This window comes from Rousettus aegyptiacus, unplaced genomic scaffold, assembly GCF_014176215.1.
Source record: "Rousettus aegyptiacus isolate mRouAeg1 unplaced genomic scaffold, mRouAeg1.p scaffold_m13_p_5, whole genome shotgun sequence".
NCBI classification, from domain to species: domain Eukaryota; kingdom Metazoa; phylum Chordata; class Mammalia; order Chiroptera; family Pteropodidae; genus Rousettus; species Rousettus aegyptiacus.
The window spans coordinates 54,738,626-54,765,954 of record NW_023416308.1 but is presented as its reverse complement, the minus strand read 5'-3'; the positions used below and the strand labels follow the sequence as shown (position 1 = coordinate 54,765,954).

General features: G+C 36.6%; 2 protein-coding genes across 2 annotated transcripts; both read right to left on the bottom strand.

The window, feature by feature from the left end:
• Positions 1 to 3,754: 3,754 nt before the first annotated feature.
• MMP10 (matrix metallopeptidase 10) lies at positions 3,755 to 12,313 on the bottom strand. Its single transcript, XM_036221431.1, is given in 13 exon segments — positions 3,755 to 3,849; positions 4,940 to 5,043; positions 5,722 to 5,880; positions 8,045 to 8,176; positions 8,726 to 8,864; positions 9,051 to 9,217; positions 10,697 to 10,809; positions 10,811 to 10,821; positions 10,957 to 11,105; positions 11,200 to 11,366; positions 11,368 to 11,444; positions 12,207 to 12,286; positions 12,288 to 12,313. Coding segments are annotated over 13 exon segments (1,419 nt in total).
• Positions 12,314 to 18,084: 5,771 nt separating this feature from the next.
• MMP1 (matrix metallopeptidase 1) lies at positions 18,085 to 26,615 on the bottom strand. The gene is made up of 10 exons (XM_016133986.2): positions 26,427 to 26,615; positions 25,737 to 25,981; positions 25,494 to 25,642; positions 25,112 to 25,237; positions 24,224 to 24,379; positions 23,969 to 24,086; positions 21,879 to 22,012; positions 20,764 to 20,926; positions 19,483 to 19,586; positions 18,085 to 19,312 (listed from the first exon to the last, which is right to left on the bottom strand). Exons 1-10 carry the CDS (start codon positions 26,532 to 26,534, stop codon positions 19,203 to 19,205), a joined length of 1,413 nt encoding a protein of 470 aa, XP_015989472.2. The 5' UTR covers positions 26,535 to 26,615; the 3' UTR covers positions 18,085 to 19,202.
• Between the last annotated feature and the right edge of the window lie 714 nt (positions 26,616 to 27,329).

The window sequence follows — 27,329 nt, the reverse complement described above, 5'->3', positions numbered from 1 at the left end:
GTGTAAACTAGAAAGATTTATCAGTCTTTTATTTACGCCTGATTATGAATAAGTTAAACTTATTAATGCAGCAATGTGGAAGTCCTGAGACCACTTAGTAGGTAAGAGGAGGGATTTGGCGAAGGCTAGTATTCTCAAAAGGGGGTGAGAATCTTGATGAAGTCAATTTTTTCTGGGGGTATTTTGCACGTTCGTTCCCTTAAGAACTACTAGAGTGGAATGTCTCCCCTACCACTGGTCTTCAGTGTGTGTGGAACGAACCTTCAGAGAGCCTCTGGAAGTAGAGTAATGCCGACTAGTGAGTCCATCTTGCCCAAGTCGCCCTGTCCCAGCCCAGGAAGATTGGCCAAGGGACTCACACGTCTTTCTAACCTCCTGAGTTGATAATGGTTGGCCTACTCAACACCTCACTACCCCAGAGACAGCCAGCTAAGCACGATGGTCAGAAGCACTTCAGAAGATTTCATGGACTTTGTACATCTGAATGAGTCTTAATCATCAACAGGAATCTTGACAGATGCTCATAAAACTACTAGATATGATGGCTCCCGCCTGCAGGATCTAAGGCATGGTTCAAAATAAAAATAAGTGATATAAGTTCAATAGCCTGGGTCCCCCCTTGACCCAGGCAACATATATTCTTTTGAACTTCTTATATAACTTTCTATCTTCCCACATAATTGCTTTGTAAATTTGCCTGTTTCATTTTAAACTGGAGGCACACTGTTTGAAAATGTGGCTGTTATAATAAAGCATAATATTGTTATAATAAAGCATGGCAATTGGTACAATCATTTTGGAAAACTGTCTGGTAGTATCTGTTACAGCTGAAGATGTGCATACCCTAAGATCCAGCATTTCCTCTACAGAAATGACTAGAGGCATTCAAAAAACCACACATTAGAATATCCACGGGAGCTCTGTACAAATGGACTCCAATTGGAAACAACCTAAATGCCTTTCAAGAGTGGATTGAATATATAAAATGTTATATATTCACCCCATGGAAAACTATACAAAGTGAGAATAAACAAAAAATTACATACAAATGTAGATCAAACTCATAACCACGAGTGTCCCCTCAGCCTGGAGGATTTTACTCTGCTTTCCAGCTTGGTGGCAACACATGTAGGAAGTCAAGATCCCAGGGAACATCTGTGGTATGACAAGGGAGGCCAGTCCCTCACCTGCAAGAGGGTACCATTTGGTCTTTTTGGCAGGTGAAAAAAAAAATAGGGACTTATCCTCCCCAGGGTAAAATGGATGACACAGATGAGATTTAAGGCCAGCATGAACTGATTTCAAAGTCAATATTCTTTGTTATTTTTGTGCTTTGTTCCTAAATTAATGACTCTGGGTCTGAGGAGAGTTGTGCAGGTACGAGGAGAGAGATGGTTTGTTTTTAGATCTGCCAAGCAGCATGTTTGAAAAAGCACAGGATTAGAGTCAAAGGGTTTAATTTGAGATCCAGTACCACCCTTGTAAGCATGGAGGTTTCTTAACCTATATGGTGCTCAATTGTAAAAAATTTAAATATAATGCTTCACTCACTAGATTATTAAATGCATAATTATATTGATGAATACCTTGTGGGTTGTGTTAATAAAAATTATAATAATTATTTCCCTGATATTCTTTATAATCAGGCATTTTTTTTATGTTGTTCATAGAAAAATTTTCTGGCATAAAAATTAAAGTACTAAAAACATAGGACAGGTATGATACAACCCTTGAATGACTGACATCCTAAGGAGCTTCATTGCAAATGCTGAATAATTTCATAATCATAGGCTCATGGGACAGATTGAAGGGAAGGCAGCACTTTGAAATGAAAGGATTAAGATTTTGGTGAGGGCAGATAGAAATTTGGATCCAGATTCTCTTCTCTGTTAGGCATGTAGAACTTAACTAATCTCCCTATGGAAACTGGTTCCCTTGACTGGAAAATAGAGACAATAACAAAATCTTCAAAAATGGTTTTGGGGAGAGTTGAATGGAATAATGTGTGTAATGTATATGTACTTCAGTGCTTGTCCTATTGAAATATATTGCTCAGTGTGTGCTGATTCTTCTTAGAATTGAAAGAGGTCTTTTAAAAAAATCACCTCATTAAACCCTCTTGCATGCATGAGATAGAAAGACTAAGATTCGGACATGTTGTGTTCTTTGTTAGGAAAAAAAATGATTGGGAAATGATTCAAGGAGCAGGGTGAGATCAGCTGAGTGGATTTCAACTTCTTAAAGAAAATGCGACTCTTGAAAAAATTATTTCTGTGCAAGAGAGAAAACAAAGGAAAAATATTTTCAGTTAAATCCATGTTATAAACTATGCATTGAATCATCTTCTTTATGAATTTGGGGGCCTTGCCTGAGAGAGAGCCATGTGATCAAGTGTTCCTGTATCATCATTGACACCATGAGTTAAATCGAGAGTGATTCTCAGAATAATTGCTAAATGACATGTTTCCACGAGAGATAAATTGTACCCTAAAGTCATGTATCTTTTGTTTTAGCTAATGCCAATGCAATACTACTACCTACCCCATTAATGTTGGGAAAGCTTTATTGATGCTTTTTTTTTTCATTATTGTCACAGAGAGATCTTTTCCAACAACCAAGCTTTAGCAGGTAGTTCCTTCTCCCACGATATTATTCTTTCTTGCCACTTTATCAATTATTCCTTTAATAACATCTTCATGATTAATAATTATATATTAATTCATGTTCTTTTTGTTTGATTTCTTACTCCCAGTAGACAAAACTAAATGAGGTTGTGTTAAATGTGTTTTTCTCACTGGCCTATATCTTGGATCCAATACAGTGCCTGTCATTTAAGTGAATCAATAAAAGAAAAAACAAGTTTCTGCTTTTTGTACCCGGTATGGTATAAAGCATGTAACTTAGTGGTGATAAACCTGTCATACAATTGACATGTGCACACAAACTTATCACCCAGGAACTGCCAAGTACAAAATTCCAACAGGAGAATATTTTAATGAGACAGTGAGGAGAATATGATAAATTTATTCTCCAGGGCAGTTGGGGAACCCCACTAAAGAAACATTTGGGTTAACAAAGTGGTGTCTGGATTCCAAGCCAGTTTTGTTCCCCACCTGTAGATGATGACATGGACCAGATGATTTGCCAGGTTCCTAAGCTCCAATATTCTAGAATTCTATTTTCCAATTTTATCCAGAGCCAGTCCTACAGAACAACTGTTGGCCAAGTTGTTTTTTTCTTAAATATGTAAGAAACATTTACAATATCTGAGAGGTAAAAATAAAGATCTCATTGGTTAATAGAATGGGAGAAAGTATATGACAGCCATGTGTCCCATCCATGGAGTATGTGTTCCTCCTACACTTACTAACAGAACATCTGTTAAATGCTCAGTCTACAGCATGGTCATTGTATTGAAATAAATTATTCTAAAAGGTAAGAAACAGTCCCCAAATGAAAATCTTTATTAAACAGTAAGTGAGACACCCTTGGAGACAGTCTACCTATTTCAGGCGGCTATTTCCTACTTCTATTCAATGTAACCCAACAATTGAAGCAGTCCAGACAAATGCTGGATCACATGTAAAGATGTCTGCAGGGTCATCTTCTTTGGCCACTGGACACGAGGAAAACATCATTTCATAATATTATTATATAAAATTAATATACAAAATAATAATAATAATGATTTTGTAATAATCATGTAATTATTAGATTCATTTCAAAGGAATCTTTCTTTTCCATATCTCACTTATCATAGCCAGTAGTTATTCTTCAATATATGTGTCACCATCCTGACATTAGGGTCAAACTCAAACTTTGATGATCCACTGAAGAAATAGAAAAATCCTGTAAATATAGATGAGGAAGGCAATAAGGCATTTTTCAAGTAAATCAATTTTGCAACATGCATAATTCAGAATAAGAGTAAATTAATGATGAATGGCTATTAAGTGGTTACTTTGTGCCAAGCACTGTGCTAAGTTCTTTACATGTTTTATTTCATCTATGCTTACCAAAAAGGCATAAGGTGTTACTAATGAGGGAAAACCCCAAAATTAGGGTGATATTGCAGTTTTTCCAAGGCACTATGTCTAACAAAAGATGGAGGATACACTCTATCTCATCTGTCTGACTCCAAAGCCAGTGTTCAAAAACATTAAATTGTTTTAGATTTATAAAATCTAATTGATAAAATTATATGATGTTTTAAAACCTTAATGTATTCTTCTCTTTCTTCTCAATTCCTACTTCTCCCAGTAGATCCTAAATACCAGCTTGAGAGGAAATTGGACCAAGAGAATTAGGCTAATGATAAAATGCACTAAAGGCCACTTCCTGCTTTGCATATATTAAGGTTAAATTATTTTAGTCATAAGATCATCGTCTCATGAGCATGATTCCCAAGCCCTGGCAGTCCCCTCCAAAATTCATTCAGAACAAGCACAAGTTTTACTTCCCTATCTGCTCACTACCAGGAATCAAATTCTGTCTGTTTATTTACAAATGAATTATGTAATACAGACCATTTCAGATTGCAACAGAGGGCCAGACAAAGCCCCTTTGGATGGGAGAGGAGGGAATGGACAACAGGATAGAGGAAATATAGAGATAGAGGAAAATTACAACCAGTCATTAAACCAGTAAACCTGGCTCATACTTGGTTGTATTTTATGCTAATGTAGTGACCTGAAAATTAATGGCTATGGTGTGAGGAAGTATCCTTTGACTTTATGTGTAGGTATGAAACAGAGACTTGGAAATTATTCAAGAAAAATAATATTTAAACCAAATTTGCATAAGTTAGAAAGTTAAAAATTTCAGGAATTTGAAGTTAAAAGGATATAAGACTGAATGCCTTGAACATTGAACATTGTTTTGATTCTCCACACCATTTTGATATAAAATCCCCATTGCAATGAAATGAGTACCTTTTTACCAAATGCCTGTAATACAGCATTAATCTTCAGCTCGACTCCTGGAAAGTCATCAGTTATCAGTCTGGGGAAGCCTTGCTCCATGGATTGGCTGTTTTCATCAAATCTGTACCAAGTGAAAGAAATACAACTCAATGTTGTGCAGAGGCCCCATTCCATGCAACAGTAGATGTCACGTTCGTGTTGTAGAATCCTGGACAATTCTCAAGTGGTATGAGAAAGTGTTAAACAGTTTTATGACTACAAAAATATGTGACTTTCCGGGACTTCAAGCTCAGCATATAAAATTATTTTCTCTAGAAAATAGGACATCACACTGTTTTACAGAGGTTCAATGTATATGTCTGAGGTCAATTTTCTAAACCTAGACACATAGAGCCCAAATGCCTTTCTGCCACAAATGCATGAAGACTACATACACATAAGATGCAAAGTGAATTAAATCATTTGGCTAAAAATATACTTTTGGTTCTCTATTACACTTGCCCTGCAGCCCTTGTCTTTATAGCCTGACACAGCTGGGCTTCATATGGTGGCCATTGTCTGGACATCTCACTCGGTCTCTCCTGATGCCTTTTGGTGTCTGGATATATGACCCAGTGATCAGTCATTCTGAGAGTGATTTATTATATATGAGAAGTTGAATAACTATAAGTTGTCTCCCTCATAATCAGAAAGTTTAAAGTTAGAGGAAGCTAGAGGATGGGAGTGGAGGATTTTCTTAAAGAAAAAAATAATATTCCTAATTTAGGCTCCATGTAAAATCATTCCTATTGTATCTTACCTCCAGAATTTATCCTCTACAAAGACGTATGTTTTCTTTTCCTCATCAGAAACAGCTGCATTGATTTTCCTTATGGTTGAAGGAAAACCCAGGGTATGGATATCTCTTGGATAACCTGCTTGCACTTCAGTTCCTCTGATGGCCCAGAACTTATTTCCCATTAAAAAAATAAACCCAAAAAATTTTCAGTGAAGTCTGTTGGTTTTAGAAATGATTTTAGTGCATTGATGTGAAAAAAGAGAAAGTCTTGGTTTTAATTCCGACCACTAACTCAATCCCAATTCATAGCTGGTATTTAATAAAGATTCCCTGAATGAGTGAACAAACAAATGGGTGAATGAATAAATAATTGAACAGATAAGTGAATAGATAACTCTGGTCCACTGCCCTTTCTGAGTCTTATATTTATTATCTATAAATTACAATGACTAGTACTAGTTATTTCTTATAATTTCTGGTGACTCCTTAATCTAAATTTCTAATTTAGAACTCTTAAGCTTCACAACAAGAAGTCAATTACTTACTGGATACTTCCTTTGGGCATCTCATGGTAACCTTGTCCAGTCTGTGTTGCTTCTAAATACCTTAGGAATCCACACAAATTTGAGTGGATTAGCATGATGCAATACTATCAGTCTCTCTGCTTTTACTTTGTTACATCACCTCTCCTGTGCCAACCCTGAGTCCCTTCCTCACATTACTGCCAGGTTAACTAATTTAAAATGCTGATCTAACGAGTATCTCTCTTGTTTCACCTGAACTCAATGACTTGTACCTGTCTGAGAAGTTTCATATACACTCTTACTTTTGTATAAACTTCCTTCTTCTTAAAGATATTTCCATTCTTTACACACCCAGCTCCTCTCCAAACGGCAAAATTCTTCTCCTTCAACACTCATCCTAAACATCACTTCCTTTCAAAGATCTTTGCAAAACCCTGGGTCTGGGTCAAGTGCACTTCCCTTGGATTCCCACGACAACCTGGTTTCCCTTAATCCCAGCACTTATCATACAGTATTTTGATGACTCATCTCTGCTTCTATCTCTCAAATACGAGCATTTTTTAGTTTTGACTTCCACTAACAAGCACAGTGCCTGGCACATTGCAAGTGATAAATAAATGTCAAATAAATTAACAAATAGTACCAATATTTTAGAGTTGTGTAACCCTTTATGATTTCCAATGTAATTTTACATTATTCCATTTAATCCTCACAAAAATAAAATTATTGAAAATACATTTTTAAAAATTCTCTCACAGTTTGACATTTAAAAATACTCCCGAATAACTTATGAGTCAAGAAAAAAATTTTTTAAATGAACAAAATGAAAATACTACGTATTAAAACTTGTGAGATGAAGCAAAAGCTGGGAATAAAGGGCTATTTATAGGCATAAATGCTTATATTTAAAAAAAGGCTACAAATTAAAAAGGTAAATATCAAACTTCAATTATTAAAAACAGTAACAGACTAAATTTAAAGAAAACAAAAATGAAGAAAATAAGGATATGGACAGAAAATAATTAAATAGCAAATCAAAATACAATAGGATGATTAACAAAGTCAAAACTTAGTTCTCTGAGCCATTAAAATTGTTAAATATCCTATTAGCCTATGAGATTGATAAAGAGAGAAAAGCATGAAAATTCAATATTAGGAATGAAAAAGGGAACAAAACTTCGAGAATAATTAAAATGGCAACAAACCAATACTTTGAAAATATACTAGTTGATTTGAAAAAGGACAAAATCAACAAATTCTTAGAAAAATATGTAATAAAACTAACTCAAGAAGTAATAGAAGCTCAAATAGCATATTACTAATAGAATAAATGGAAACAATATTTTAAAACTCTGGCAAAGGAACCAGCAAGCCTGGATAGTTCCATTAGTTATTTTCTATCTCTGCACTGATAGTGCATTATCTTATCTATTAAAGCCTTATAATGCAGGACGTTTCCACTCATCTTATTTTTCTCCTGGAATGGCTTGAGTGCCCATATGGAACTAAAATGTCAAGATCCATGAAAAATATTTTGGCACTTGAACTAAAAATTCCTCATGTCTATAGATAAATTGGTATTCTTACTATATTGATTTTTTCTATATGAATATGAGATATCATCTATTCACTTAAATCTCATTGAATATTTTAAAATAAAGCTTTTAATGTTCTTTGTACATGTCTTATTTAAGCATTAGCACTAGTATTGCAATAATAAACCATCCAAAATTTAACATAATGGAGAAAATTCAGGTCTTGATGAAATTATTGCAATAGGATTTTTTTTCAAGTCAAAAATTTTTATGTTGTACTTACCTTTAAAAATAAAAATGGTATCCTTGCTAGGAACTTCACATGCAGTATCCAAGTGTGATGCAAGAGAGGGCCAAAATATAGAAATCAAATTAAATTCAAGCTTGAGTCTCCAGAGGGATCTGCACCAAAAATATCTGTAATGAAAAATTAATTACAGTTGTCTTTCTCCTTTATATATTTTTTAAAGGAACATATTCTTTTCTTTCAGCCTATGGTAATTCACAAGTCCATAATACACCATTCTCCTTATCCAAGGGTAATAAAATATGTGGAAAGAGATGTGTTGATGAAGTACTAATTATTTAGCACAGTGTCCATTCTAAAAGTCTGTAAAACAATGTGTATATTATGTGTCCATTTTGAAAAATTAGCATTTATTCATATATTCGACATATTCATTGCATATTCCAGACCTACTCTAGGCTCAAGGGATATAAAAGTTAAAAAAGCAGATAAAAACTACTGCCTTCATCAGCCTTACTTTCTAATGACCAAGAATCATCTTTGAAAGTCTGGATAAATATTCTGGATAATTTTTTAAAAATGGTAAAATGCAACAAAAACCAGATCTGAATGATTTTAAAATGCAGTGTAAATATTTTATTTAAAATCTGTGTCAGATTTCCTTTCTAAGCATTATCTATCAAAAAGAATAGATAGAAAAAAATAATTTTCTGTCTGACCTGTCTTTAAAGAATAGGATTTCTCCCCTCAGAGTGCTGACTGCATCAAAGGACAAAGTAGGATCACACATGTCTGGCGTCTCAGGAGGCACAGATTCTGTGGGCACCACAGGGTCATCAGGGGAAGCACGGGGAGGTCCTAAAGGGAACAGATACGAGGATGCAGACGTTAGGAGAAACGCGATGCTTCTGCCAATGCACATGCTTTCCAAACATTCTCAGAATGCTCTGAGTCGACTCGCAAATGTTTTCCGCAGCATTTGAAAGCTTTTCTGAAGATCACCACTGCAAAGCTACAAGGCCTAATTTTTCCAGCATCACTCACCATACAGGGACTGAATGCCATTGACATCATCTTGAGAAAGGCGGAACCGGGCCAGGTCTGTGAGTGGGTTGTAGACTGGGTACATCAAAGCTTCAGAGTTGGCCGAGTGAAAGAGACCCAGGGAATGGCCAAGTTCATGAGCAGCAACAAGGAATAAATTGGTCCCTATTTAAGAAATTGTAAATAAGAGTTGATTCCTTAAACATATGTGCATTGCAGATGTCAGCTGTGTATTATATTTGTTTACTTCCTGGAAGCACACAGGGCTTTTGTGGCCTTGAATTTGGTTAATTGATCAACTGATTGATCACACACTTAATGGAAAGCCAAGTGTATTTCAAAGCTCATTATCGACATCGATCTTTGAGACAAAGTATCCAGCCATATCCAACTACTCCCCTCTCCAGCCTCAGAAACCTATTAACTTCAGGAGAAGCAAGTCCCATTTCTTGTATTCTGGAGTGGAATGAACCTACTGGTTTAACACATCAATAAATGTTTCTCTTCATTTGTCAATGAAAAGCTAAACACAGTTTCAATGCATTGACATTGGCTGGTTACAGTCTCAGTTAAATGAATCATAGTTTATTCACGTGAATTCTGAAATCCTTAAACAATCTTCATGCTGTCATTTTCCATTGCATAATTTTTCAGCCTCATGATGTTTATTCAGTACAATATTGTGTTAAAAATATTAATAAAGATAAATGTCATAGGATTTGTAAGATTGACTTAAAATATAACATGCCAAATCAAGTCTAGCATTTGTCCCAAAAGAGATTTTGACCACACAGACATTCGTTGTATTCAGATTTATTTTTTTCATATGATAAAAAAAAAAATCAGAATGCTGAAATTGGAAGGCATTGGGTAATTATGATTGGCATATCAAGGAAGTCAACTTCACTTTTAAAGTTCTCATCTCAGACTTTGAGGAAATGTTTCTTTGACAGAAAGAAGTTGTTAATTTAATTGAAACAAAGCATTTTATTCAGCACTAACCTCACATCTATACTCCCTATAGAGATAATGTTTGCATTTTGATTATAAATCACAATTAAGTTTCAGAAGTAGTGTTATTTGTTTTAGCTAACTGAGAACTTTGGAAGCCATTCCTCAAAGTATACAGTTATGAACTGAGAAAGTTTCTTCTACCTAAAAAGTTCAGACATTTTATTTGGGGGTAAGTCTTTTCTTCCAGAAGGAGTCTATGAAAACCTCTTTTACCCTAGAGAGAGTAAAATGATATTCTAACCAGAAAAACCTAAACTAGAAACTAAGTTTCTGGAAGGAAGTTAATTCTCCTTTAAGAACAAGTAAGTAATTGAGGGAAATTTTCCCCACTTCGATATAAGTAGTATCTAGAGCACATGTTAGTGTAGATTCCATACAATACATTATCCCTTGGATATCTGCAATTTGATATGATGAGAAATTGTCCTTAAAGACAGTACTAAGATCACACAGTAATCATGGTCATCAAAGAAATAATGATGCTTTCTATATTGTGCTTATGCTAAGACAGAGAACAAAATTTTTAGACATTGAACATGTTTTCAATGATATTAAAACAGTAATATATTCTGCTGGTCCTTTCCCAACTATAAAACAAACCAAAATCATTCTGAGAGATGTATAACTAATCTGATGTATCCTTCGTCCATTTTTCGTCGTCATCAAAGTGAGCATCTCCATTAATCCCTGGTCCTGGTGGAAAGGCGTGAGCCAAAGCCATTCTGGGTCCATCAAAAGGGAAAAAAATCTCCATGTTCTAAGAGAAAAAAATCTTTTTTTTGGAAAGATAGGTAATGAGAATCTCTTTGGAAACTTTTCCGATAAAACAATACCAGGTAAATGAATGCATCTCAAAATAATTTTGTTGTTAATGTTTGTGTTTGTTTTTTACCTCTAGCTGCAAAAGTGATCATTATGTCAGCCTCTCCTTTATAAATCCTGGAGAATGTAAGTGGAGTCACCTCTTCCCAGACTTTCAGAGCTTTTTCGATGGCAGAATCAACAGCATCTCTTGGCAAATCCAGTGTATAATTCACAATCCTGTATGAGAACATTTGAAGAATTACATATTTTCTCCGGAGAGAATCAATTGTGAAATCTCAGTGTCATGCGAAAGCCTCTTGGGACCCATCACCTGTAAGTAAGGCCAGTTTCCGTCCACTTTGGCATTCCAGGAAAGGTACTGAAGTCGCCAACGTCGGGAACTCCGCACCTGGGCATGCGCATCACCTCCAGCGTTTCTGAGTCCAGCTTCCCCGTCACCTCTAACCCCAGGAACTTCTGCATTTCTTGGATTTTTTTTAACAACAGGACCACTGTCCTTTCTTCTAACGAACTGTTTCACGTCTTTTGCAAGGTTGTTGTAGTTTTCTAGATATTGCTAATGGGATAATAAATACAGTTTTAAGAACTTTAAAATTTTTTTAGCCACTTATCAATTATTTCATGATCTATTTTAGTTATTACCTAGGTTATTGCAGCGGAAGTAGTATCACGCTTAATCTGATTTTTTAATAAGACTCTCATTTATTTTATCTTCCGACTAAAATTTAAATTTATTGCAATTTAATTTGTTAACCAAGTAAGCAATTTAAATTGAAAAATTCAGGTTCAGTATATTTACAGAAAAGAAAACCTTCTTTGCCATAATTGTGTGGAGAGTTTAGGTGAATATATATTTTTTCCACTTTGCTAATATAGACTGGTTTCAAGACAATAAAGCGAAATAAATATTTTTAAAACATGACAAATAACATATAAACATTATTACCTGCTATTATTTGAAGATCAAAATCAGCAATTCTTCCTCCTTAATTGTTTTAACTAAAGAAATTCTAAAGCAAGAGATGTTTTATGCATTTTCCTTCCATTGGTCCTTTTCGTTTGGTCCCTAAAGTGCCGCTACTATTTTATTATATAGCTTTGAGTAATTCTGTCACCTTTCTGTGCCTTTCTTTCCTTCTCTGTGAAAATAAAGGGACTTTACACCTCCAGCACTTTAATATTGTCTCATTCTAAATTATAGCAACACAGTAACCTTCAATCAAATCATTCTGCTCTATGTTGCAAAACTAACAGGTACATTTGTTTTCCCGCTTAGGCTGGCCAGTGGCTGGAATGGCAGCCACCATTAAGTAAGTATCTGGAGGAGATCCAGGTTTGGGTCCTCTTCTTTCTTTGTTCCTCCATTCAGGGGATAAGTGGAGCAGACTGGCAGACAACAGCAGAAGGACGGTGAGATGCTTCATTCTCACTGTTTTTACCTCAGGAAAACACCTTTGCCTATTGGTTTCTATTACCTTCCAGCAGCTACGGATTTATAGGTTCACACGATTCATGCATGTTTTCTTATTCTGAATGATACCAGGAATGTTTACAAAAATTCAGTTTAAAGATGATGTAGCCTATACCAGTAATTTCCCCCAACTTCCTAAACTTGAATTATGAAAGAAAGATTAATCTCCAGGAAGTGGTATTCTGTGTTGGTAAAGAGGAAAAAGAAATGACTAGATAACTGATGTTTGTGTGTTTACTGAGAGCTATTTGACAAGCCTGGCGAAATGTCACATGTTTAGACATTTAAAAACCAGTGCAATTTTCTTTTAAAAAGACTATATTTTAATCTCAAATATTAGTGTGTTAGGAATAAGTAAATGAATGGAAAGAAATCTTAAATGCAATTATGGTCTAAATGTGGGAATTACTGTCTAGGAAGATATTAGAAGAGATATTTTATTTCTCGTTTTCTTGTTTAAAAAAGCTATTAGTAACTATCAGATGTATTTACTGTCCCTGGAGGAGCAGTGTGAAAAGGAAGCCAGTGATGGAAAGGAGGTTCTGTAGAGAAAGGAAGGAGTATACTGGCTCTTCTCTGGTGTTCAGTCATTCTGAATGGATATTCTGGGTTTCAATGGATATTTTTACAGCAACTACTTCACAAAAACTTGTTAAATAAATCAAAGTGCATACTTGAATGAAATATTCCTCCTACCTTTCTCTTCTTTCCTTTAAAAAATCTTTTCATCCTCTTTTCCTCCTCCCTAACTATGAAGAAAGAGATAGATTGAGATTTGTAATGGGGAATAATTTCAAATCCTCAGTACCTAACTATTCATCCCATTCATCCCATTCATCTCTCTCTCTCTCTCTCTCTTTTTTTCTCTCTCTCATTTCTCTTTTCTCAGCCAATTATAGTGCTTTTTACTTAGTAAGTCTACAATAGCAATTTTATCAAATTAACCTATTACTATAGAACACACTAAAATTCTTGTATTATAGAATTATATTTTTCTCTCAATGAAGATAAATTTACTATACCTGAATTATGTAATATCAAGGTGATGGAAGACTAAATTAATGAGTGTGCAGGAATGATCCTCTGGGTACCACCCGCCACCTCTACCTTACTTGAGATAGATTAGATAGGGTGAGATTTTGGGAACTGGAGGCTCCTAGATATCCAAGCTATGCCCTGAGCCAGCTAAGTCAACCTGTGGCTTAATTTAGCCAATGAGTTTGGTCTACGGCATGATGGAGTGAAATAAATATCAGCTTGAAAATCAGAGGGAGGGGGTGAGTGGTGGCAATTTACAACCAGACCCAGAGAAAGTCATATGGACTTTGAGCAAGTATATAATTTCTGTGAGCCATTGTTTTTCTATCTATAAAAATGGGGTGGACGTAACCTCATTCACAGGGTTATTATGTATGCTTTATGCTGGGAACAAGTCTTCTCTCGTTCACTCCAATATCTTTACTAGACAAAGCTTATTGGCCGGAAAAATTCGTGGCAATGCTCTAAGGCACTTATTTTGCAAGCTCTGAGATTTCTCATCTTTGTCTGAGTCATAATTTTATTGGTGTTGACACATCCTGTTGATGGATCTTATGTGGTAACAATGCAATAAAGTTAATGTTATAGTAAGAGATATGATTATTATAATTGGCTAATCACCAAGCACGTGTCTCATGGGAGTGATGTTGGTGTGTAAGCTTAGCCTACATTAAACCATCACATTAATGATTTGAGGCAGATAAAGCCCTACAGTTGTCTTATACTGTTAAACAATTCATTACTTATGAAACTTACTGGAGTATGTAAGTGGTCAGAAGAGTATAGAATTGTTCATTAAAGAATGGTGAAACCTAGGTATACAGCTGCTACTGTGTGCCAGGCTCTAATTGTGTGTTATTTCTAATCTTTAGAAAAACTCAACAGGATAGAGATTAGAATCAGAAAAATTAGGTAATAAACTTAAGGTCAGCCAGCTAACAAGTGGTAAGAGGTTACTCAAAATTCTAATCATTAAAACTTATGTTCATCAAAAACCTCTTGTGTTCAATCTTGACTCTTTGTTTTTTCTCTCTTACGTTTTGACACTCAACTTGTTTATTTTGCCCATTTCTGAAATTTACCCCTGAACTTACCTTCAATTCCTTGGCCTACATTCTTTTCTCTCAACTTGATCAGCCTTTTCTTTTCATCTATGTCTACCTACTTTGTCACCTGCAGCTCTTGGCCTAGGTTGCACAGATGTTATTCAGATAATACATACGTCCACACTCATTATATCCTGTAATTAAGACTGAGAAATGTATAACAGCTCCTCATTTATAGGTGGTCCAATTCTTGGGAAAACTGGTTAGCTATTAATTTTCAATATCCAACAACTTCTGATTCTAAGATTATAGATGTACGCACATGATCCTGGATCAGCTGTGGCATATTAACTATAATATTTTGTAACTTCTTATTTTTTGGGGAGAATTTGGGCCTTAGAAAGATGTGAGGAGGAAAAGGCAACTATCATTTATTCAATATTTTGTATGTGGCAGTCTCTATGCAAGGAGATTTAACCTTGTCCCTCCTATAACAATCCTAGGAGTTAGTCTTATTTTCCTTTTATCACAGATAGGGAACTGAAATTCAGAAAGGCTGAATCACTTGCTTGAGATCACAGAGAGAAGAGTGGCAATGTGGGTTTTCTGGCTTGCACTACAATTCGCTGGCTAGAATGCTGCCTTTTCAAGACTCATGGGACAGATCTAGAAAAAACCTATTGCTTTCTCTTTTAGTAGTGTTAGGGACTAAATTCTCCGAAAGACCTCTAACTAGAAAAGTTAGAGTTTGGGTTAAAAACAAACAAAAAATGCAAATAAGCAAATATGCTACTTTTCAGTGCCTCCGGGCTCAGAGATAGTAAGGGAAATCTTCAAACACTCCTCCCAAATCACTCCACAACAATTTTCTGAGGCTGCATTGGTTTGTTCCAGTAAAGAACTCATATATGACACAGTAGCTGTGAAGGGAGCTACCTGGTAGGTAAGTTTACAGAAGGCCACCGTCATCCATCGTGATCCATTGGGTTTCTACAAGGGCTGGAATGATAAATTAAATTAGATTATAACAGGGACCGTCCTTCCTGTTGTTTTTAAATTTTTGATGGTATCAGCAGTTTGTGAAATTCTTCTGGGGTGTGATATTGTTTTTTGTTATTTCTGACTTCCTATCTTGGCCAGAGAGTTTAAGAAAAGCCATTTTAGAAACTTCCAGTTGGCCTTTCCTACCATAAAGTTCTTACTCCACAAGTCAGGGAACCAAGAGGAGAGGTTGATCAAGAACATAGCCACAGAATGGGACCATGGATCCATTGGACTCACTATGAGGTGACCTTGAGTCAGAAATTTATTTATCGCTTAACTTCATAAGCTGCCTTTCTAAACTAGAACAAGATGCCATTTCGAGACCTCTTCCAGTATCAGTTCAGATCTAGTGTCAATCTGTCCGTGAAAACCCCGTATACTCCTCTTTTCCCAGAACATAGCTACATCCCTGTTATGGGGCTGAATTGTGTCTTCCAAAATTTGTATGTTGAAGTCCTAACCCCCAGTATCTCAGAATGGGACTATTTTTGGAGTAGGGCCTTTAAAGAGGCAATTAAGTTAAAGTGAAGTCATTCGGGTGGCCCTAATGCAAAATAACTGATGTCCTTATAAGAAGAGGAGATTAGGACACCAACATAGAGGGAAGGCCGAGCAAAGACACAGGGAGAAGATGGCCATCTACAGACCAAGAAGAGAAGCTTAAAATAAAACCACTCTTGTTGACAGCTTGATATTGGACTGCCAGCCTCCAAAACTATGAGAAAATAAATTTCTGCTGTTTAAGCTACCCAGGCCGTGGTGTTTGTTATGGCAGCCCTGGGAAGCTAATACAATCCCCATGAAGAAGGATCTTTGGGTGTGTGTGTGTGTGTGTGTGTGTGTGCGCGCGCGCGCGCGCACACACGCGTGCACGTGCGTGTGTTTTATCTATCCGTCTATCTATCTATCTATCTATCTATCTATCTATCTATCTATCTATCATCTATCTATCTATATTTATCTTTCTTTAAAGAGACCTAGCCTCCTCTTCAAGAAATGGTATGAGTCTGTGAATCATTTTAGATCTGACAATGAAGTGAGAAATAAAGATTTTTCTTTTTCAGTAGCTGTTATCAGCTTACTGCTTGTCAGTTCTCCATTTCTTAAAATGTAAGTTTAGCTATATCTTAATGAATCATTCATCTACTCATCACTAGAAACACATGATCTATGGACTGTACAGATCAAGGCCATCTGCTAGCCATTCAAGCCTCTCTGTCCATTAGAGTTGCTTTCATTCCCTTTTCCTCTGATGGTTAAGGGCTGCCACCTGCCCTTCATCATTCTGAAATTCCATCATACCTAATGACACAGAAAAGGCAGAAAATCCTAGAATAGGAAGCAAGGAACCCACCACACAGCCCCAATGAGAACAGCTGTCAGTTTAGAAGCTAGTTTAGAACCTGCACAGAACTAGTCACCACTGCTCTGGCTGAACTAAAAGATAGATGAGGCTGAGGAAGACGCTGAAGAAATGTCTGATAATCTCTGTAACTCAGTAATTGCACTTTTAGGTTAGTAATCAACAGAACTGCCTATATATGTGCAGAATTATCATAAAAGCCTTAAAATGGTAACAACCCAAAGTCCATCACCAGTGAGTAAAGTGCAGAAGCATAATGTCGAATATAGTAAAGCAGACCCAAGAGAATATATACTTGATTCGATTTAGTTCAAAAGTAGGCAAATTTAATCTAAGATGTTAGAACTTAGAGGTTACCTTTGGGAAATACATCTTGTGGATGCTGGGAGTCATCTTGCCTGGGAGCTATGCCCCTTTCCTCAAAACCAGACCTCAACTGATGACTAATTGACACAGGGGTACAAAAGGCTAGGCACTTCCCCTCAAGGCAAACAAACTGTGATTCAATTTTTGCTCCAGCACTCCCTGCTCATGAGATCAGAGCAATCTCTGTCTTAGATCAATTTCTTTAGCATTCTTTAGCTTTTTCCTACTCTAAAATGGTTCTTCTATCCCTCTTCCCCGGGAACCACTCCTCCTCCAATGATCCACAGAAGAATTTCTGTTTCAGGCTCTGATTCTAGTGAACTAAGCTAAGGCAAAAGTGAGCATTGATGACAGGGACTGAATGGGGCTTGCTTTAGTACTGGTGATGATCTATTTCTTGAGCTGGGTGAGAGTTACCTGGGGTTGTTAGCTTTATAATAACTCATTGATATGAATATTTATGATATGTGCATTTTTCTGCATTTATGTTATACTTCATTATAAAAATACTTATGAGAGAGAGACAGACAGACAGAGAGAGACAGAAAGAGAGAGAGAGAGAGAGTGAGATGGCCAAAGGAGAGGTTACACTGCTCTCCAAACTCTTGAGTCGAAAATTGTCTGCCTCAGAATCATGAGTACTTCAAAATAGTCTCAAGACTCTTGACTTAGAAAGTCTGCAAACACCATGAGCACTCTCTGAACATTCGTGGGGCTTGGAAGCTACCTGCAAGTCTCCTACCTATATTAATATCCTCTCAAATTAAGCACAACAGACTGGATAGTGCTTATCTAGAAAAAGTATATTATGCAACAAAATCTAAAACATTTGTGGAAAAAAATAAATAATAAATAAAATCTTTGTGGTTTAGCACAATAAAAGTTTATTGTTAAACAAAATCTATTGAAGTTTCAGGTAACTGGAGTGGTGACCCAACGATTCAGGCTTATTCAATATTGTGGACACTCTCTCAAGACGTGCTTCTACAATTAGCACCGCAGAGCGGTGCTGGAGAAATTTATACCAGCAATCAAATGTTTTCATCTGGAAGTTATGTTGGTCACTACTGAGTACAATCCACTGGTCAGGACTAGTCAGATGCCCCTGACCATCACATTCCTCCTACTCCCTGCTGGACACCCACAACTTCAGGGAGTTGGACTGTGAGAAAATACAACCCTCTCATGTGTCCAGAAAAAGTGAAAAAAAAATGTGCCCTCAGAAAACTCTGCCATGCTTTTACTGCTTTTACCTAAAATCAATTTTAGAATTCTTATATTGGATGTGGGAAATAAACTTTTTCTACTTCTATATGATGTAAATTCCACAAGAATAGAGAATATTTGAACTTTTTGTGTTTCTTAATTTCTCACATGAATATTTTGTGTAGTTGCTTATTTCCTATTTCCAATTTGAAAATTAATCCCTGTAAGTGTGGCTTTATAATCAGGAAATAATAATATCAGAACTTAAATATATTAGAAAATTTATAAAATAGTTGGGAAACGAATGGCTTTATTCCAAACATAAACATTTCATTTTCTGTAACAAAAGTTGTTTGTTGCATTTTGGGATGATACTAACTTGTGTCTGCTCATATGTTCTTGAATGGATTTTCCTCTGGTGAAGACTCCTATCTCTTGTTTTCTTCTCTCTTGAGAGGACATGTCCAACAGAGGGGCTGCTCTCCAGGATCAATGTCAGAGTCTTATACTTTGGAAAAGAGCTTCTCTCTTTGAAAAACTGGCCCATATGAATCAATAAGCTATAAACTTAACCTTCCTTAGCCCTCATTTGTGAAACTAAGTTATAACAGTACATAAAATGTTACATTCTAAATAATAAAAAATATGCAGAATAGGGATTAATAAGATAATACTTAATAGTCCTGTATTTTATTTAAAAATAAGGCTCTTTAAGGAAATACCTTCTTTGGGCTGTTAAAATATATTTTTCTGTTTAACTTTTGAACAGAAACTATTGATCACTTTTGTTTGCAGTTGAACCAGCTGTTAGCTTTCTGGAGAGTCAGAATTCTCTTCGTTTTAGGATCAAATTTGTATTGCCTTGTTCCATGGAAGAAATAGAAAAATCCTAGAAATAAAACAAAAGAGACTTACTACATTATACAAATGTTTTCTAGTTTTAACTTGAATTCTTGAAAAAACCCAACTAATTTGTGAGAATAAATATTTTGGCATTTCCTGTTGCAAACAACAATACTATGACAAAGAAATAGAAGAAATACATATATATTCACTTACCATCTTTCTGGAAAACAGCATCAACTTTGTTGCCTATTCCAGGAAAGTCAGCTGCTATCATTTTGGGATAACCTGTATCCATGGATCGTTTATATTCATCATACCTGGTCAAAAAATAATTTAAAATGTCAGAACCATTTGTTAAAAATGTAGCTTTCTCAAAATCGTTATAGGGAATTCACAACGGAAACATAGTAAGAACTTTTAATTTCACAGATCATTCATAAAATGAGGGGTTGGATGAGGTGAGGTAGGATGTTGGGTGAATTAGATTTATAAGGTCTCTCTGAACTCCAGCATCTAATTGTAATTCTCCAGTTGGTGCCATACGTTGTCTTATTAAGGTAAAACATGACTAAACATAAGTTCTTGTTGGCTGAAGTAACTCTACGAAGATGAATGCCCTCCTCTCCTTTTTCAAATTCAGCCTCAAATGTTCCCTGGATTCCTGAGACAGGTATTGCATGATGATTATTGATCAAGAGACTCAGATGCTGAACTGGCTACAGCCATTCATAGAAAAGGTGTTAGGTAGCTAGTCAGACATGAGCAAAAGGGGTACAAAAGAATAGGGGCTCAGCCTAGAGACTACTCAAAGAACACCCTATTAGTAGTTAGAGAATCCCTCCTGCATCCCCAGAGACAAAGGACAGGATGGCCATAATCTTAGCTTGTTTAATCTGGCCACAGACACCTTTGTAGAATGTACTACCCTACTTTGCCCATAATCAAATGCTCATTATATTGTCATTATAAGACTATGTTTATACCTGGAAGTTTATGAATCTAATTATAACAGACTAAATCCTGGGTAAGCACATGCGTACTAGGCAAAGTGTTATATAGCAAGCAAGTGTCAATCAAAATGACTTCACTTGCCAATCACCTAAGAATGTCTTTGGGACCGCTTATCATGGCCAAAATATAATGCAGAGATTCCCATTTCAGGGTTGTTACAGCTCTATTTGCTAAAAGCATATGTCTCCTTGGAGCGTGCCTTGTCTTTCTAAAATATACTTTTAATAAATATTTTCTAAATCTCACTGACCTGTGATTGATTCTTTACTACATCAGTGATGAGGAACTGAGATAAAATGTAAATTACACTTCTGCGCCGTTAGCCCTCCATCCCCACTGTTGGGGTGATACCGAAGTTCAAATCGCCCACAATGGTAACAAAGGCAAGGGAATAGGAGACTCATTTTAAAATGATTCAGTCTAGAACTTTCTTTCTATGTAGAGAGAATTGGTGCCCTAACATTTTCTGCACTCAATCTTTACCTCCAGTACTTGTTAGCAACAAAGAAGTATGTTTTCCCAGTATGTTCTTCAAAAACAGCAGCATCAATATTCTTCACAGTTGCAGGGAAACCAAAGGATTTGTAAATGTCCTTGGGGTATCCAGGCAGCACTTCCTGTCCCTGAACAGCCCAGTACTTATGACCTGCCAATCAAGAAACAGTGATGAAAATATTTGCGGAGGGCATTAGTGATCAGATTTCCAGCTAAGTTCTTAATCTCACATGTGCAGCAGTGTCCTGGCTACATGTTAGGATGATTTAGGGAGATATTTTTTTTTCAAATGCTCATGCTGGAATCCTACCCCAGACCAATTAAATCAGTATATATTTTAAAAGTTTCCTGGTGGTTCTAATCTGCAGCAGATTTGAGGATGAATGGTTTATGGGGTTGGGGGCTTCTTTCCAAAGCCAAATGTTCAAGTGACTAAAGAATTCATGATGCCACCTCAGTAATAGCCAATTCATGGTAATTCAGGATTTCTCATACTTTAACGTACATATCAATTGCCTGAGAATCTTGTTAAAATTCAAGGTCTGGAATGGGACCTGACAACATGGATGGAATTTAAGAGCATTAAGTTAAGTGACATTCTGTACATCTAACAAACTTCCCAGGTGATGTCAACACTGCTGAGTTGAGGACCACACTTTGAGAACAATCCTGCAGCATCCCCATCTGGCTGACCAGTGGGGGCCTCCACCTCTCGGAGGGGAGTCATTTGTGTTAATATAGCTCTAGGAAACAGCACAATTTAAATGTTTCTGTTCCATCCCTTCTATAGTACTGATCCAATTCTCTAAATTTTATTTCTCAGTATCCCCAGTGATGTGGAGAGTGTTCAAAATGTATAAATAGTTTTCATAGAAAACACTTTCGTAAGTCCAGTTTTATAAACAGAGCAAAATATTTCTATCTCCAGTTATAAGCTTTCTATTTAAAATGACTCAGAAATATACTATGCAAAAATGATGATGGATTCTCACTGATTTGATGAGACTTAGATTTGTTAAATTTCATAGAGAGAGCTAGTACTTTCTTATATCTCAGCCAAAAAAATTAATTTATAAAAACTAAAAAATAATTGGAAGCATTACCTTTGAAAAACCGGACCTCATCTCTGTCAGCAACCTCATAAGCAGCTTGAAGTCCGCTTGGCAGATTTGGCCAAAAAACAGTAATGAAATTGAGCTCAGCTTCTGGGTAGAAAGAATTTATGCGTATGTAGAACCTGGTTTGGAAAAAGAAAAAAGGTTTTGATCTAATCTATAGCAAGGTCTGGGTAACATCCTTCTTATTACTGGCACTGGTAGGGTGCTGGTAGATGTTCACCCTCTGGATCTCCAATGCGGGGGTGGGGAGGAGTGCTGGTTTGTAGCATGTGCTCATTTCCACAGTGGAAATCCTCCCACCATGGCGGATTTCAAGAGATTTGCAGTTGTGCCCCATGTATAGGACTTCTACCACACAAATACACTAGGCATAACAACCTCAAGGACATAAATGACTACTAAAATGTAGCAAAGTATTTACAAAGGGGTGAGTTTTGATTATTTTATTACCTTTGATTTAAATATAATTGGAAATTGATATAATTTAATTTTTAATAATGGCTGTGTTTAACAACCAGCTTGCAAAGTGTTCAAAATTACACTTCCAACACATAGGCCTTTTACTTATGTCACGCCCTACCCCACGAAAACCCTGCAAGAGAATATTAATCTCAGTTTACAGATAAGAAATGAGGGTCAAAGATGCAGAGAGGTGTCTAAGTCCACACAGTTGATAAGAGGCAAAGGTTAATTTTAAACTCAGATCTGGCAGCCACTCCCTTTGTCTTGCTTTGGTTTGTGGTTAACAAAGTTGATTCTATGGCCAGTAGGGATTGCAAAAACAGCATGTGGGCTGTCAGAAGAGTTTCCAGATTCCAGGACATAGTGAAGATGCGACTTCTAGATCCAGTTCTACTCTGCCTGACTGAGATCTTAGGTAAGTCAGCTACTGTTATTGTTTCTAGCCTTTCATGTCTCCATGACTTGGTAATGTTAAATGATCTGTGTCCTTTCAATCACTGAAAATTCTAGACTTGGTTCTGTTCCTTGGAGTCATCCCTCAAATACTTGTTTGGATACATCTGTACTGCTATATTGAGAGTTTTCCTTAAAGACCTTGTAGTTCCTTAGCATTCCCCAACATTGAACCATACCCTGGATGGTTTACATTCATTCAGCTTTATCATCTACACTCAAAAATCAGAAAGAGAAGGATGAAAAGCATTAGCAGCCAATACTCTGCATTCTGGAGTAGATATGACCACAAAGTGTTGAAACAGGATGCACAACACTTCAAAAAGAGAGGCCGAGGAGAAGCAAGCCTTTCTGAGCACCCCTACTTTCTATGTGCTTTGGACTGCATCATTCAGAAAAAGAATAGGTAATTATTTTTCCTGGTCCTTTAGGAATCAGTATGGTATGTATGATAGGCCTCTTTCTCCAGTGTGACGGCACCCTAGCCTTTTTGAAGCCACATGGTGCAAAGGGAGAGCTAGGGTCCTCCTCTAAGGACGGAAGCACGTTGTGATTGCTCACATCTGCTTAAGAGAGGGGCCTTGTGAACTCATGGGTTTTCCCCAACAATGGCTTCTACCTTCTCTAGGTCTCTGGGGGTGACAGAGTCCTATCACAGGCTTTGGGAGGGCCGTCTCTTCCAGGATAAAAGGGGTGATACATAAAGGAGATCAGCATGGTCGTGCTCTGAAAAGGACTGATTTCTCTTAATAAAGTACTAATATACTGATTATCATAAAGAGTGCAGTCAATGAAAAGAGCCCTGGAGTAGGGGTCAGAAGACCAATTATTGCTCTGTCACCAATGATCTCTGTGCCCTCAAAAGGTCTCCTTCCTTTTCTCTGCCTTAATTTACTGATCTGTGAAATGGCATTATATTTGTAGGTTTTTCTGCCTCAATGGTATTTTTTTCTGAGAATCAAATGGCAGAATACTTTTGGGAAAATGAAGTTGTTATAAGTTCATTAGGTTATGCAAATGCAAGCAAGTGCTATTATTATATAATCACGTATGTAAACAAATGTAAGGTAAGTAATGCGGAAGCATAGTAGTGGCCCACAGGGATTCATAGCAGTGAGTGTCATTATTACAAATACAAAATAAGGGGCCTGACATCTTACTTGTCTTTGAAGAACATCACTTCTCCCCGAATTGTAGTTATAGCATCAAAGGTTAGCTTACTGTCACATACTTGTGGAGTTTTTGGGCCTATTGGCTGGATGGGATTTTTGGAAGGTCCTAAAGAAAAAAGATCTGGAATTAGTGCTGCCTGGCATTGGAAAACTACATAAATAATGAAAAACAGCTCCTTAAAAGATACAACTAATGGAAGTTTGAATGGCACCTTTGTCTATGATGTTATTCTTTATACTTACCATATATGGTATGGATACCATCGATGTCATCCTGTGAGAGCTGAACGTCACCGGTGAATATGTAGTTGGGGTACATCAAAGCTCCAATATCAGTAGAATGAGAGAGTCCAAGGGAATGGCCCAATTCATGAGCAGCAACACGATACAAATTGTAATCTAAAAGGGCAGATAAACTTATTTGAAGTTACTTGAAATGTTTTTAGTTTTGAAATATTTAATTAAGTAGTAATGTACAATTCTATAAGGACTAATGCTCATATTTTCTTCATATCTTTAAAAAATATATATAAAAATTTTTTCCTAAGGTGAGAAGAGTGCATTTATGAATAGTGAAGAAATAGGTTAAAGCCTAGACTCTATGATTACACCGATATGATTAAAAGGCAAACAGTAGACTGAGTCTAGCACTGATTCAACAATCTTGTCAATGATTAGATGACACACATTATTTCACAGAGAGGCAATAGAATTCTATTAACACAAACTTTTTTTCCTATTTACAAAACTGATACGTGCTTAATTAGTGCTGGAAATTTTGGAAAACATATAGAGCCTCTCTTCCCTTAATTGCCACATAATCTTACTACCACTATTAAATTTTGGTGTGTCCTAGTAAAAAAAAAAAAATTCTATGTAGATGCCCACAAATAATACATCAGGATTTTTAGTATTTTCTTAATAGAAATTTTAGAGAGACCTTTTTATAGTCAATAAGATGCTGTTACTAATATGTCAGATATATCTTCGTTTAACACTTTTATAAATGTATTATGAATTTTCTAAGTAATAGTAGTTCCATTTATGCATTTTTTTAGTTGAATCAACCGATTATTGCAATGAATCATGAAGGGGTGGGGGAATTGAGAAAGGTAAGACTAGTTGACTTACTTCTGAAATTGTTAGTCCACCGTTCATCTTCATCAAAATGAACATCCCCTCCGATACCTGGGCCTGGTTGAAAAGCATGAGCAAGGTTTCCTCCAGGTCCATCAAAGGGAGAATTGTCACGATGATCTGCAAAACAAAAAACAACAACAACAACAAAAAAAAAACAGAATTCAACAAATGGCCCTCTGGGGTCTTATTTAGGAGGATAAGCATTTGCTTTGCTAAGAGGTTGAAGGACTTCAATCAAATGTGTTATAGTTTCTCTCCTTAAGCTCACAAAATTAATAATCCTCTTCAAGAAATTCTGGTTGCATAGCTGAAGAGATTTGAGGGCCAGGTAAAGTTAAGATGAGAATACTTTCATTTTACAAGAAGAGCTTACCTCCCCAGACAAAGGATATCATTATGTCTGCTTGACCCTCAAAGACCTGGGTGAAGGTCAGGGGTGAGACGTTACTCCAGAGTTGAAAGGCTTTCTCGATGGCATAGTTCACATCTGCTCTTGGCAAATCTGGTGTGTAATTTTCAATCCTTAAAAATGAAATAAAATAGAGACGCATAAGACCTCATTTTCTACAGCTCTGATGGGAAATAGTGTTCTCACTCTGGTGTTCGGTTTGGTTACCTGTAGGTTAAGTGTGTACGCTCCCACCGAGGGTTCCCCTCAGTGAGGACAAACTGAGCCACGTCAGGCACCCCACATCTGGCCTGTTTCATCACATTCAGGGTTTGGGCATCTGGTTTCCCAGTCACTTTCAGCCCAAAGAATTCCTGCATCTGCTTCAGTTTTTCAACCACTAGGCCATTCTTTCTCTGTCTTTCAATTGGATTCCAATCGCTCTTCAGGTCGTAGTAGTCTTCCAGGTATTTCTGGCAAAAGATAAAATCATTGAGACGCTGGATGGGAAATCTTTCTTTTTTCTAAAGGTTGACAGTACGAAGTTTTAACTAAAACAGAGAACTACTTGTAAAGATTGTGTTTAGATTTCATGTTTCTTATTATATTTATTATTGGTGAAAACTGTAATTTCAGAGGACAAATCTCCCTGCTGTTAGTTACTATGAAGTTAGAATTACAATTTGTAGAGTCAAATTTGCATAGTGTTTCTTTAGTTCCCTTCCACAGGTAACTAGATAAAAGGAGTCTGCATGGCTAGATGCATTTTGGGGGAGAGTGAGCTTTCTAACAAGGGTGGGTTTTTATCTAAAAAATCCACCCTTACATAAACTCCACTATACTACTACTACTCTGTTATACTGTGGGAAAATGCAAATAAAGGCTTTTACATTTCTGGCATTAAAATTCAGCATTTACCTGGACTGTCTTCAAATCTTGCTCTTGTGTTTTTTCCGAAGTTGCTACTGGGAGGCCGTGCGACCCTGTGCTCCAGAGTAGCAGCAACAGCAGAAGAAGGCTGTGCATATTGGCCTCTGTCTTCCTTCTAAACTGAACAAATCTTATAGCTCCTCACCTGCTTCTTACTCCAGCATCTCAACTAGGAAGCTCCCTCTTTATATAAAAAGTCCTTGCACTTCCACAAAGCCGGAAGAGGTCTGACTCACATTTCATAACATCCTTTCGATTAGCGGTGAATAGCTTGAGTAATCAGAAATGATGACTCCAAACAGATTGTTTGGGTTTGCTTTGTGTTGCAATCTTGTGATTAATATCAAACAGGACGTGTGTGAAGAGAACACACTCCACCATGTAAACAGTTGTTTCTCCAATTTACTTCTACCTACTTGAGAAAGGCCTTATTAAATGGGACCCAAGTCACAGAGTCCTCCATGACCTATTTTTAAAAATAGGCTTTTGTTACTTGATTCTGCTTGTTGTAAAGTGCTACGTGTTGTACACACACCTTGCTTCCATGTCAGAGGACAGAATTGCTGACACCATGCTCTATGATTGTTTAATACCTATATTAATTGAAACTTATTTAGCTCCACAGGCTTTTACTTTGGGGTGGCTCTCCTGGGTTCAGTGGGATTCCCTTCTGTCTTTGCTAAGCTGCTTGGTACACTATTTGTGTAGCACCATGGATTTCTTTAATCTTTATTCAGGGTCAGGATCTAAGGAACTTGGCTGAGAAGACTCTAGTCCATAGGTGGGTTATGAAATAACTCCTTACCCTGTGTAGATCCTGCCCATCAGCATCACGGGAAAAATAGAATCCTTTTCTGAAACCTGTCAGAATATACCAGGTGAGGCAGGGGC